This window comes from Miscanthus floridulus, chromosome 2, assembly GCF_019320115.1.
Source record: "Miscanthus floridulus cultivar M001 chromosome 2, ASM1932011v1, whole genome shotgun sequence".
NCBI classification, from domain to species: domain Eukaryota; kingdom Viridiplantae; phylum Streptophyta; class Magnoliopsida; order Poales; family Poaceae; genus Miscanthus; species Miscanthus floridulus.
This window is the reverse complement of record NC_089581.1, coordinates 168,136,717-168,150,499: the sequence shown is the minus strand read 5'-3', so window position 1 is coordinate 168,150,499 and position 13,783 is coordinate 168,136,717. Positions and strand designations below refer to the sequence as shown.

At 42.2% G+C, this 13,783-nt stretch overlaps 2 protein-coding genes and 1 pseudogene across 2 annotated transcripts in view; all 3 read left to right on the top strand.

The window, feature by feature from the left end:
• LOC136537405 (E3 ubiquitin-protein ligase BIG BROTHER-like) overlaps positions 1-4,141 on the top strand; it is an 11,884-nt gene extending 7,743 nt beyond the window's left edge. Inside the window, exons 2-6 of the mRNA XM_066529386.1 lie at positions 1,786-1,823; positions 2,305-2,349; positions 3,312-3,439; positions 3,595-3,703; positions 3,790-4,141. Of these exons, the coding sequence (XP_066385483.1) occupies positions 1,786-1,823; positions 2,305-2,349; positions 3,312-3,439; positions 3,595-3,703; positions 3,790-3,843 (374 nt within the window). The 3' untranslated portion in view covers positions 3,844-4,141. The remainder of the gene's footprint in view (positions 1-1,785; positions 1,824-2,304; positions 2,350-3,311; positions 3,440-3,594; positions 3,704-3,789) is intronic.
• Positions 4,142-6,612: 2,471 nt separating this feature from the next.
• Positions 6,613-8,513, top strand: LOC136537404 (uncharacterized; annotated as a pseudogene).
• A 623-nt stretch (positions 8,514-9,136) lies between these two features.
• On the top strand, positions 9,137-13,668 carry LOC136535636 (polyadenylate-binding protein RBP47B'-like). The gene is made up of 8 exons (XM_066527971.1): positions 9,137-9,381; positions 10,526-11,009; positions 11,111-11,187; positions 11,273-11,403; positions 11,867-11,963; positions 12,378-12,524; positions 12,996-13,096; positions 13,190-13,668. Exons 1-8 carry the CDS (start codon positions 9,262-9,264, stop codon positions 13,278-13,280), a joined length of 1,248 nt encoding a protein of 415 aa, XP_066384068.1. The 5' UTR covers positions 9,137-9,261; the 3' UTR covers positions 13,281-13,668.
• The last annotated feature ends 115 nt before the right edge of the window (positions 13,669-13,783 follow it).

The window sequence follows — 13,783 nt, the reverse complement described above, 5'->3', positions numbered from 1 at the left end:
TGTAGTCCTATCCTAATCGAAAAGTCATCCGTGTCTCCATCACTTGTTCGAACACTAGTCACAACATTGTTGTACATGTCCTTAATGAGCCCGACGTACTTCGTTGGGACTTTATGTTTGTCCAAAGCCCACCACATAATATTCCTTGGTATTTTATCATAAGCCTTCTCCAAGTCAATAAAAACCATATGTAGGTCATTCTTCTCCTTATACCGCGCCATAACTTGTCTTATTAAGAAAATGACTTACATGGTTGACCTTCCGGACATGAAACCAAATTGGTTCATAGAGACACGCGTTATTGCTCTCAAGCGATGCTCGATAACTCTCTCCCATAGCTTCATAGTATGGCTCATCAACTTAATTCCCCGGTAATTAGTACAACTTTGAATATCCTCTTTATTCTTGTAGGTCGGTACCAATATACTTCTCCTCCACTCGTCAGGCATCTTGTTCGATCGAAAAATATGGCTGAACAGCTTGGTTAGCCATACTATAGCTATGTCCCCGATGCATCTCCACACCTCGATTGGGATACCATCCGGTCACATCGTCTTACCTCCTTTCATTCTTTTCAACGCCTCTCTGACCTCAGATTCTTGGATTCTCCACACAAAGCGCCTATTGGTGTCATCAAAAGAGTCATCCAACTGAAAGGTTGTGTCCGTATTCTCACCATTGAACAATTTGTCAAAATACTCTTGCCATCGATGTCGGATCTCATCCTCCTTCACCAAGAGATGCTCCATTTCATCCTTAATGTACTTAACTTAGTTGAAGTCCCTTGTCTTTCTCTCACGAACCCTTGCCATCCTATAAATGTCCTTCTCTCCTTCCTTCGTACTCAAATATTGGTAAAGATCCTCGTACGCTCTACCATTTGCCACACTTACAGCTCGTTTTGCAGTCTTCTTTGCCACCTTGTACTTCACTATGTTGTCCATACTCCTGTCATGGTACAAGCGTCTATAGCATTCGTTCTTCTCCTTAATAGTCCTTTGGACTTCCTCGTTCCACCGCCAAGTATCTTTAGCCTCGCCTCCACTTCCTTTGGTTACTCCACACACCTCTGAGGCCACCTTCCGAATGTTGGTTGCCATCTTCTCCCACATGTTGTTTATGTCCTCTTCTACGTGTGGGAGAAGATGGCAACCAACATTCGGAAGGTGGCCTCAGAGGTGTGTGGAGTAACCAAAGGAAGTTTCCTTTCTATACATCTAAATTGCATTATGAGCAAATAATACTCCCATTGAAGTTTCCTTTCTAAGAGGACCGGTAAACAAATATGCATGGTTGTATAACCATGCAACTCTAATGTCTCTGTCTATATGAAGGCATTCTTCATTCGCTCCCAGGGTGTCTGACAAGAAGAGTTTTGTAGTGTATGGCCATCAGTTACTGCTGTTATCTGATTAGGCTCCATTTGTTGTCTCTTTATTAGATTTTTGGTTGTAAAATAGGCAACCTTGGACATTATACTGATAAGAGAGTAGACATCCCAATTGTTTGAAGTTTTAACCATACTTTGTACATGTCGGAACCATCTGATAATTTGATTTTTTTTTTTTTTAAAGTTATGGCAAGCTTAGGGAAATGCAAGGCATGCATAAAGCGAGACCTGTTTGTGAATTTGATTGTTACATTAACATTCACTAACAAGTCATAAGATTAAATCCTTTTTCCTTGAAGTCAGGCAGTCCAACTTTCAACTTCTCAGAATCATCTTTGGTTTTGCACATCCTTTTTGACAATGTAATTTACTCTCTGATGTTGTTCTTTTTACAGGCATCCAACAGGTACACCAAAGTCCGGATAGTCCTCAGGTAAATGATTATTTTGAGCATGGTTATCTTTGACCCAATAAACCCTTCTCCTGCAAGGAATGTCGTATCCCCCCCACCCCCACACCCACTACAGTATGAATTCCTCTTCTCCTTTTGTTGTTATTCATGTCTCCGATTCAAAGTCAATTTATATGGCTGGCGTGCCTAAAAAAAGGTGTTTATATTGTTCGGGTATAGATGCCATAAAAGTTGTCTCCAGTAGCTAATAAATCTGACAATATAACATGCCTATTGTATTGTTTGTTGCTTCTATTAATTTTACGTTCCACATTGTATATATTACAATTATGCATTCAACTCAACATATCATGTGATGTTCAGTTATTGTTCATTCATAAGCACTAAAACATGCTTGCTGCAGTTTCTTGTCCATATGTTTTGTGAGATCACATTTATGTTGTCTGTTGTGGATGGACATGCTTTCCAGTTGCTTCACTGGAAATCGTTATTATGTTTGTAGGTTGTTTGGCAAGACAACATTGACCCTGACAACATGACATATGAGGTTAGTGACTTCCCTGCACCAATCTTTTGTCCATGGTATTGTGATGGTTATGTAAGGTACAACAGACACTTCAAATATGTATTGTTGTACCTATTGCTTGTACTTTAGACCTGTACTCTTAGCTACATAGGCAAGAGACTGCATAGATTATACCATGCATTATTGTATTAGTCCAAGAGTGTACCATGAGCAAGTTATAATCAAATTCTCCAAATGGAGAATGGCTCCTCACTGCACTGCCAACCACTTCGTTTTCTTAATTGCTTACGGAGGTTGCCTTTTGACAAAGTTACTTTAGCCATTGCAAATCACATCATATGTACCCCTTGCTAGCTAATGTCACTGTTAGCTATTTTCAGGTTCAGTGGGACCACCAGTTTATGAACTTTTTTCTTTTCAGATGAAGTTTTTGCTTGGCCTAGAGTAGGTGTTGATTGTGCCAATAAACAATAATTTCCTTTGCGTATGCATTGTATGGGGCTTTCTCCTTTATAACTCAAATAAGAGTGGACGGGAGTTATATGGATGGTTACGAACCAGTAGTTGCAAATCTGTTATTTATATGTGAAAATATGAAACGAAGCAATGTCTAGTAGCCAGTATGGCTGTATGTGACATGATCCCTGGCTGGTCTATATTGATAGACTTCCCCAAACCCTCTTCATTGCTTAACATTTAAGGTGAAAAAACATTTTTAGTTTTTACTTGAACAATCATGTTTTTTTTTGGGTTTGTTTATCTGAAAAACTCCTTGTAAGGATTGCCTAAATGTGTTGCTTCTCTTTGTTCATGCAATGGTACAGTTGATATAACAGTATGGTGTCAATGGTTGAGCTATATTTCTGCTAACCGTTCTTTTTTGCTAAGTTCTTCAAGTATTTCATTTCTAGTGTACATATATCAATTTTGTTCTCTCGTTTGATTACTTCAAAAACTCCATAACGAACAAGTTTTGTTGACAGGAACTGTTGGATTTGGGTGAGGTAGTTGGAACCCAGAGCCGTGGTCTCTCCCAAGAACGCATTTCGTCGCTTCCTGTCATGAAGTACAAGTGTGGTTTCTTTTCAAGGAAGAAAACACGCCGTGAAAGGTCAGATTATTATATGCTGCATCATTATATGTTTGATGTAAAAATATGATCCTTGCTTATCATAGTGGAGCAGCGTATGCAATTATTTGCAACAACTTTGTACGGCTTCTTCAATGGACATGAAGTTAACCGCAGGACTTTCCTTTCGGTGTCAGGTGTGTGATTTGCCAAATGGAGTACAGGAGAGGAAATTTGCAGATGACACTTCCATGCAAGCATGTATATCATGCCAGCTGCGTGACAAGATGGCTTAGTATAAACAAGGTCAGCAACCAAATATTGGCGAGACGCCTACTTTTAATTTCTTTCCTGTGTTTCTTTCGCTTAATGAAAGTACATTCCTTTCGCAGGTATGCCCTGTTTGCTTTGCTGAAGTTCCTGGCGACGAACCTAAGAGGCAATGAGTCATCAGTTATGAGGCCGCTATGAAGTTGTTGCGCTTTGAAGCTGAGTAGTGAGTACTGCCCGCAATGGATGCCTGATTTCTGCTTGAAGGCAGCTTATTGTCCCTTCTTTAGAATTGTGTATTAGCACCATATTACCAAATATAGGTTTTTATCAGATGTATTTAGTGTTTGGTTCAGCGTTTTGTAACGTAATCAAATCAGGGGGAAAGAGGTACCGTTACTTGTGTTTGGTTGGACGAGGCCCATAATGCAACCTTTTATAACTAATTAGAGGCTCCACCTCTACGTTATTAAAATCCTAAATCCTCCCGAGATGCTTTAGAGAGAAGGGGTAAAGATTTCAAAAATTATCATCGAACATCTAGTCTTTAATTTAGTAAAATCATCATTATGAAAAATAAATAAAATATAACCCTTCAGAATCGTGTCTAAATTAATCATCCGTGCCATTATGAAAGGCAATTTAAAATAATCATATTGAAAAAATGTTGTTGATCACTTTAATGCCACAAGCACTACGTCGAGTGATAGATATTTTTTATATGACTATGATTTTTATGTTTGAATAAATTTAGATTTAAATTGTCTTATTTGAAATCATAAATTTGGATACAGTTCATTTCAATTTTTTATAAACATTTTAAGGCTTGTTTGGAGAGACTTCTTCAGTTCTTCTGGCGTCTTCAAAACTGTAGCGTGGTCAGCCGGAGCCCCAAAACTACAGTTCTTCTAGCTCCTCCCTTTTGTAGTTCTTTTTTTTTTACCGGAGCCGTTTCCCCTCTCTACAATATTGAACAGTGCGCAACAGTGATTTGGTAGACAGCCAGCGGCTGGGAGCGCAACCAAACGGGTCGTAAGTTTGAATTATGAATTACGGTGATGTGATACGAACGATATACATGAAAATTATATTAAAAAATTAGGCAAAATGAAATAGGGGCTCTTAGTGAAGTTGGATGCTAAAAATAGAACCCCAGAATGCAGGGGAGCCATCCTTAGAGGCCCCGTTCGTTTGGAAGAATTTGGAGTAATCTGAAAGAATTTGGATAAATCTGGAGGAATTTGTGAGAGGAAAACACTCAGCCTGTTCGTTTAGCTGTGGCTTGTCGTAAACGATCGTAAATTTTCAGCCGGAACAGTATTTTTCTCTCACACAAACCAGCCAGCAGTGCTTCTTCACGAATCAGCAACGAAACGAACTAGCAACCGAACAGGCTGACGGTTCTAGATGAAAAAAGAAGCAGATCAAGCCGAGTTTAAGGGCACGCGAACAGGGCCAGAAAGTTTTAGGGGGCACAGTCGAAGATGCTATAATTTTTTTTGAAGCAAGATGCTATAAAGTTTTGATGGAGAAATTTCCTTTTTTTTGAGCGAATTGAGGGAGAGATTTCGTCTCTCTTTAAAAACAGAAATAGGGCCGAATCGATCCAACCCACTGGATCATTAACTGACGACTAGCCCACCCAAATATGGGCCGAAAAAGCCCCCAAAACACGTGAGCTCTACAAGCAACAACAGGTCGAACCGTCGAAGGCCCTGTTTGTTTGTGCCCATACGCGTGTTCACGATGGGAGAAACCGGATACGCCCGCCAAACGGCTCGCGACGGCATCCATCGCAAACGCGGCGTCCGCGTTCGCTTTCCTTCCCGCAACGGTGATTGGAAAAGCGCCTGAAGGGCTGCGATTTGGAGATCGCGAGCGCTTTTCCTCTCCCTGCCCCTCCCTCCCGACCCGTGCGCGCTCACGACGTCGGCTTCCCTCCCCACCGCCGCCTGGCTCTTCCCACCCCGCCTCCCTCCTCCATCCCCTCCGGCTAGATTCGGCGCCAGCTCTCCTCCCCACCGTCGCCTCCCTCGTCCCCTCCGTCCAGACCGGCAGCCTGCGCAGGGCTCCCTCCGGATCGGTAGCCAGCGGTCCCTCCCCGCTCCCCTCCCCTCAACGGCAGGCAGCGCAGGGGCCCCCTCCGAACCGGTCGTCGCCTTCAGCTGTCTAGATCCGTCGGCGGTCGGCCGGATCTACTCTCCACTGCCGGCTCCCCTCCCCTCCCCTCCCCCACCTACAGCCCCAGGCAGTCGGCCGGATCTACTCCCCAACTGCAGCCCCAGGCAGCTAGACGGATCTACTTAGGACCTACAGCCCCTGGACGTGGGCTGCACTCCCTAGCTGGCTGCAGTCCCAGGACGTCGGCTCCCCTCACCTCTGCACCATCGGCTCTCCTGCAAAGGTGAGGATGTGATCGTCGGCTTCCCACCTCAGATGTCATTTTTGTTAGCTCATAGCTCATTGCAGGCAGTAGTGTAGTTGGTACAACTCCTCAGTGCATGGTATTGCTGCTAGAAATTCATATTTGCTGCACTTTATAGATGGAAAAAGCAGCCAAGCCTCAAGCAAAATGGGATCCTTTTGTCGCCAAAGTTTACAATGAAATATGCGTAGAAGAAGTGCTTGCCCATAGCAGACCACACAATTGCTTGAATAGTGTGGGTTATGCTAATTTGGTGAAGTTCTTTGAGCGAACAAAGAGGCCATATGACAAAGAGCAAATGAAGAACAGATGGGATGTACTAAAGAAGAAATATGCACAGTGGAAAACATTGAACATGAGAGCCACTAGGTTGGGAAGGGATCCTATGACCGGATGTATTTCTGCCAGTGATGAATGATGGGCAGAATAAAATGCGGTGAGTAGTTGAGATGTCATCTTTTGTATTTTAGTACTCATCGGTATGTCATCCTCTAATTGTTATCATTTAATGTTTCAGGCTATGCCAGTATGTATAAGTTTCAAATCTACAGTTCTGGAGCACGAGGACATGATGCGGATAATATTTGATGCTATTAGTGTGACTAGTGAGACATCCTATGTTCCTAGAAGTGGTCATGATAATGGAGAGGGTGAGGAGCATGAGGCCGGTCATGGTGAGTGAGAGAGTCGAAGGGAGAGGTTCACCACATGTCACACCAAATGCTAACAAAAGGCCAACTCAAGGTTCCCCCTTAGGAAAGAAAAAAAAAGACATGTAGAGATCAACTTATGAAGAGGTTGGTCGACACATATGAGAAGAAGGCCCAAAGTAGTAAAAATTCAGCAACTTCTCATGCGGTTGATCATGTTAGAGATGAGATTGGGGCTATGTTGGAGCAAGTCATTAACGGTGGTGCTGAAGAAGGGAGTGATGAACACTACTATGCCACCCAACTTCTTAAGAAAAAATAAAACTGTGATGTGTTCATTAGTTTGAAGACACCGAATGGGAGGCTTAATTGGCTAAGGCGGGCATGGGAGGACCGGAAAAATTAGTGTTGTTATGTAGTAAAATTAATTGTTCACTTTCAGACATTATTTGATGTTTTATGTAATGGGCACATTATTTGATGATTTATGTTTTGATTTTGCTTGTGTGAATAATTTTTCGTGTATATGCTCCCTCTATTCCTTTGCTCATGCTTCATAATGTGTACCTATTTTAGGTGCTGAAATCAAGATGAGCATCTCCAGTGATGAGGATGCAATTCAGGATGAATCGGGTACTGATGATGATTTCATGGTTGCATATATTGCATTGGAATTGATGGCCTCAACTAGTAGTGTTGCAAAGAACAAGGAGGTGGTTCCGGATGTACCAGTCATGACAGGGATACAATGGGTTGAAATCCAACTAAATGATAGAGTTCAGTGCTACAACATGTTTAGAATAACAAGGTCAGTGTTCCATCGCCTCCATTGGACTTTGGTTCAGAATTATGGCTTGAGATCAACTAGTGATATTTGTACCAAGGAAGCCTTAGGCATGTTTCTATAGACATGTGGTGCACCTCAATCGTTTAGACAAGTCGCAAATAGGTTTGGTCATTCATTAGAAACTGTCAGTAGAAAGTTTAGTGAGGTACTTGACTCAATTTATAGATTGTCTATTGACATCATAAGACCTAAGGATCCACACTTTGGTACAGTTCATCTAAAACTACAGCAAGCTAGGTTCTGGCCTCATTTCAATGATTGCATAGGCACCATTGATGATACACACATACCTGTAACTGTACCAAAAAGTGAACAGGCAAAATACATTGGACGACATGGTTATGCTTCACAAAATATCATGGCGGTTTGTGACTTCGATATGCGGTTCACATTTGTTGTCATGGGTTGGGCTGGATCTGCTCATGACACTCGGGTATTTTTTGGATACTTTAGTCACCTACAAGGATAAATTTCCACATCCACCTGAAGGCAAGTATTACCTTGTTGATTCTGGGTATCCGAATAGAAAAAGATATCTAGCACCTTACAAGGGACAAAGGTATCATGTGCCCAAATGGCAATATGGTCATCATGCAGTGGGATCGAAGGAGGTGTTCAACTATGCTCATGCATCCCTCCGAAACGTGATTGAGCGGTCATTTGGCGTTCTTAATATGAAGTGGCGCACTCTCTTGCAGTTACCTAGCTATCCAATTGAGAAGCAATCAAAGATTATCGTTGCTTGCATGGCTCTTCATAATTTTATTAGAGACAATGCCATATATGATGAACATTTTGAAATCTATGTGGAAGACAGTAGTGGTGTTGGGTCCTAAGTTCCTTCAACTGATGGTAGTAGTTCGACGGATGATATGAATATGGGTGCTTTTCCGTGATGCTATTGCTAATGCATTGGTTGGGTGATTCATTGTTAGAAACTTGAGTATTTTGTAGCAATTACATTACCTAAATAAATGTTATTTTCCATTATTACTGTACATTGCAACTTAATAGAACCATATTGCTATCTCAAACTTTAAAAATATTTTCACCGTTGCCTTCAGATCATTGTGACGAATTAAAAAAGATATCATCAGCTTCAGTGATACATAGATTAATTTACATCTAAGACAGATAATGTATCAGAAATAAACACGACAGCCAAACGCGTCCAGACAGCAGATTCTCCGGATCTTAAGTTATCACATCCTGGTCGCTTATAAGAGCAAGTATTATGATTCAGCCGGCTGCCGGCTGGATAAACGCCAGCGTGGACAACATTTAATGCAGCAGCAGCATTGACACAACACATGCAGCCAACCAACGGTGAGTGCAGCAGTAGCGCAGCCAATGAAGCTGCATGCGCACGCATCCGCCGGCTTTCAGTCGACGTTTAGCTAGCCGCCCGCTCCACTTTCTCTCTCCTTTTCTCTCTCCGCCAGCAGTGATTTTTCTGACGTGGCTGTGCTCCCGCCGGCCTTGCTGGCTCCATAATACTTGCTCTAAGCGAGACCTAGAAAAGCCGAAACAAACACCGCCGAAGCCGAGCGCGCTCAAGCGGCCGCACTAACCAGGTATAACCCCAACCCGCCCTCCGTCTTCGTCCCCGTCCCCGTCCCCCGTCCCCGTCCCAAGCCGCGCCTCCGACCCCCAAGCAGCCTCGCGCCGCTCGATGGCGGCGCCGTATCACCAGCCGACGAGCCTGGAGGATGTCCGGACGCTGTGGATCGGCGACCTCCAGTACTGGACCGACGAGAACTACCTCTACAGCTGCTTCGCTCACTCCGGGGAGGTAGGCGACGTCCTTCGACCTGTGCCCCCCAAGACCGTGCGTTGCGCGCCGATTAGGCAGATTTTCTCCATAGGGTTCGTTTGGTTGCCGTCCTAATTCGGTGATTTTAAGCTGGTTTGTTATTCTCAATGTCTGATTGAGCGGTTGCGTTGCTGCGGATTGGGTGAATTCAGGAGAGTTAGTACTTCAAGGTAGCTCTCGCCTTTCGGATGCATCGATGTCGATTTGCCCATTTGTGGTGGGCTAGTGGCTGCTATTCTTTCGGCTCTAGGGTAGATACATAGATTGACAACCGTGCCCTTATATGTTTTTTTTTAGCAATGTAAGGGTTTCATGATCTTAGGGTTGTGGCTTGTGGAACCAGCCTCTTAGCTTTGAAAAATTTGACCCAAACAATTGTGAATTTTAGCGGTCACATGCTTCCTCTTGCATCAATGGATGGGCCTCTAGTGAATTAGCACACGGTTGTTCATGAATATTGTCCAGGCATATCTGGGCATAAAATACTTCACCCAGTTGATGTAAAAGTGTGTGCTATTGTTCGACAGATAAAATTACCTGAGAAAGTGAAGGTATCCACGCAGGCCTTTTGGAATATATCGCCGTGTTTGCAGTTGTAGGCTTGTAGCTTGTTATTTTTGCATGTAGGTGAATGTAATGTTCTAGGCCTATTTATCTGTATCATTGAGTCTTTTAGGGATATTGTAGTAAAGCATTGCACTGTTTTGGGCTTGTTTGAAGCAGCATTGGTAGGATGTTATTGTGAACTAACATTACTCATAGGTTGATAGTTTCTGAAAATTAAGAAAACAGTTTCTTTAAGTATCGGGTACTTCAGTACAGAAAAAGTTGTGTGAAAAATATTCCTTGACAGCTGTTTGAGTTTATACAGCAACCATTTTGTAGCTGCATGTCTGATCTGTGATTGGGCTGCCTCATTGTCTTTTTTTTGGGGGACACTGAGCTGATGATAGAAGTTTGTTTTTTAGAATAAAACATTTTCAACTTTATCTGAACATCAAAAACTACTATACTTTTAAGCATAGTTTGTGTTGTAGAGTTTTCTTTTTCTTGTTGAGCGCTGAGCACTGGAGAGTACATTTTGAACTCATCGTGTTAAGAACTTTATTTCCTGGAAGTGCAGGTACAATCTGTTAAAATAATACGCAACAAAGTAACAAGCCTTCCAGAGGGTTATGGATTTATAGAGTTTGTTTCGCATGAAGCTGCTGAGAAAATTATCCAGACTTACAATGGCACACTGATGCCAGGAACTGAACACACATTCAGATTGAATTGGGCCTCTTTCAGCTCTGGTGAGAGGCGTCCTGATTCAGGATCTGATCATTCGATTTTCGTAGGGGACTTGGCACCTGATGTCACAGATTACTTACTACAGGAGACATTCCGAGTGAACTATCCATCTGTTAGAGGGGCTAAGGTTGTCACAGATCCAAATACCGGGAGATCTAAAGGATATGGATTTGTAAAGTTCGCAGATGAAAATGAAAAGAACCGTGCAATGACAGAAATGAATGGTGTGTACTGTTCAACAAGACCTATGCGGATAAGTGCTGCAATACCTAAGAAATCCACTGGCTCTCAGCTTCAGTATTCAGCTGCTAAAGGTAATATTAGATGATCTGTAATGTACTGTGGATATTCTTCATTTTCTTGATGTTTCTTTCCATGGATTTATGATAGCTGTCTTCTTATGTTAAATGTGTAGCGGTGTATCCAGCAACAGCTTATGCAATGCCTCAGCTCCAGGCAGTTCTCCCTGACAGTGATCCTACAAACACTACGGTATGTACCCCCACCATATTTCTGTCAGTTACTCTGTTGAGGGTTGACTATGCCACTTACCTTGGGATATATCATACATTTACAGATATTTATTGGGAACTTGGACCCAAATGTGACAGAAGATGAGCTGAGGCAGATATGTGTACAGTTTGGAGAGCTTATATATGTGAAAATTCCTGTTGGTAAAGGATGTGGATTTGTACAGTATGCATCTAGGTAAGTGCTATAGAAAATTTCATTTAAGTGTAATAGTTGCCCGATGCTTTATGGTGTCTAGTTTAGTTTATATCCATATCAGGACTTGCCCAAAATCCAAATGTCATAACATCCTGAAATAAGTATGCCTGTAGTGGGATGTTGGGGACATGTATGCTTTACAAGAAGAACTAAGAACATTTCAATGCAGTATTACCATTCCTTTCCATTGAAATCTCAGCAGACAAGAAGAGAATTTTTACAATTAATGTCACATGGATATGTCTATTGTATTCTTTTTTCCCCAGACCCTGCACAGAGCAGGAGCTCTCTGCACTGGGTACACCCTTTATTCTTTTTCATATATTGCCCCCCTGCAAAAGTAGATGTATTTGTTGATGACACATCTCTTTACTAGCATCTAAGTTTTCTTTAAGTGATGAAAAGGTAGGGTGTTTACCATTGCCAATTGTAACCATTACAGGGCATCAGCTGAAGAGGCAGTACAACGTCTTCATGGCACAATGATTGGCCAACAAGCTGTTCGGCTTTCATGGGGCCGAAGTCCTGCGAGTAAACAGGTATATCTTATGAAATTTTAATGCATAAACCTAATACCTATCGCATTCAATAAATCTCTTTGGCCTTATACCTGGTGAAATCAAGTTGATGCCGTTATGTTGATGTGGGGCTGTTTTGCACCAATAAGCATGTTAAAGAAGATTTCACCCGGTGCTAGCACTTGGAATTGAGAATTAATGAGAGCCACATGATAGTATTCTTATGCTGTCTTGGGTAGATAACCTGATAGGGGATTGCTTGTTTGATATAGTATTAGTTTCTCAGCAGTATTTGTTCATTTTTCTGATAACTCCCCCTGAATTTTCATTTGTTTTCTTGTTATTATTGTATCTTCTGTATTTTTTACCTACTGGAATCTCTTCGAATGGAAGCTAATGTTTGTTATTTATTATCACATGAAACCATATATGCAGGATCCATCAGCTGTGTGGAGTCAGCAAGCAGATCCAAATCAGTGGGCAAACACTTACTATGGCTATGGATATGATGCATATGGATATGCTCAGGATCCGTCATACGCGTATGGTGCCTATGCAGGATATAGCCAATATCCCCAACAGGTAAGGATTTCCATCCACATTACATTATTATATATTCATTCCGAGTGTCTGTGCTGTACACTTGCACGTTCATCAGTAAGTTGTGGATGTGGACACTTGAAGCTTGTTATAATTTATAATTTCTTAAATTCCTGCCAAGTTATGTTAGCATACAATGCACGCTTTCGTTAAACCAGACGTAGAAAATTGCATCCTTGTGAATTATGTAATCCACCCTATTGAATACCTGAAGGATAGATTTTTGGGCCTGTAGAATGTTCATTTACTGAATTATTTTGTTTTGTTCTATTTTCTGCTAAGATATCTTGCAAGTTTGTACAGGCCTTGTACATGCTCTCATTGTAAGGAAGTGATTTGTGGTGCATACCTCTCCCATGATCTTTCATGTTTCATAGTGCAGAGATGATATCATGCTATTCGTGTCTGACCAAAATCTGTTCTCCATATTTGACAAATCTCACAATCTTTCAGATTGAGGGAAGTGTTGACGCCACTTCTGTTGCTGGTAGCCATCCAGGCATGGAACAAAAAGAGGAGCCATATGATCCAATGAACATACCTGATGTCGACAAGTAAGACCAGTCACATTGCTCTTCACAGTTCGCACTGTTGTTTCTGTAGAGATGTTTTCTAACCCATGGTCCTCTTTCTCCTGCAATCTTTAGGCTGAATGCTTCATACATGGTTGTTCATGGTAGAGCCATGCTAGGGCGGTCCTTGTGGTTGAAGACCAACCCTCTGCCCCAACCGACGTAAGCACGCAGCCACCGTTGCCTTCTTTTTTTCCCTGAAGACTGCAGTGCTGGTGGGCGCAGCTGGGTTTCGTCGCAGATGATTTTGCCCATCCCAGTAGGCACATTACTATGTTGGCGATGGATCATCAAACTCTGAAATTGCTGTAGGCTGACCAACAGCTTCGTGTATGTTGACAATAATATCCCATGTATGATAGGCAATGACCCTTCTGTGTTTCTTAGGCTGCTGCTTAATTTTATCAGGACAATATTGTGGGAACGGTGAAAGTCATCTGTCTAGTCCCCTTTTCCAACTGATCATTCTGCTGTTCGATACCCAACTGCCGTTCACTTGATTGCACATTTTTGCCTGCTGTAGATCTAAGTCAACTGATCATACCTTATCTCAATCTTTCGGCCTATTCGCTGGTTGGTTTCTGGGCTGGTTTGTTGTGAGAGGAAAACATTGTTAGCTGGTTTGGGCTGGCTGAAACCAACAAACGAACAGGGTGTTTGAGTACATTT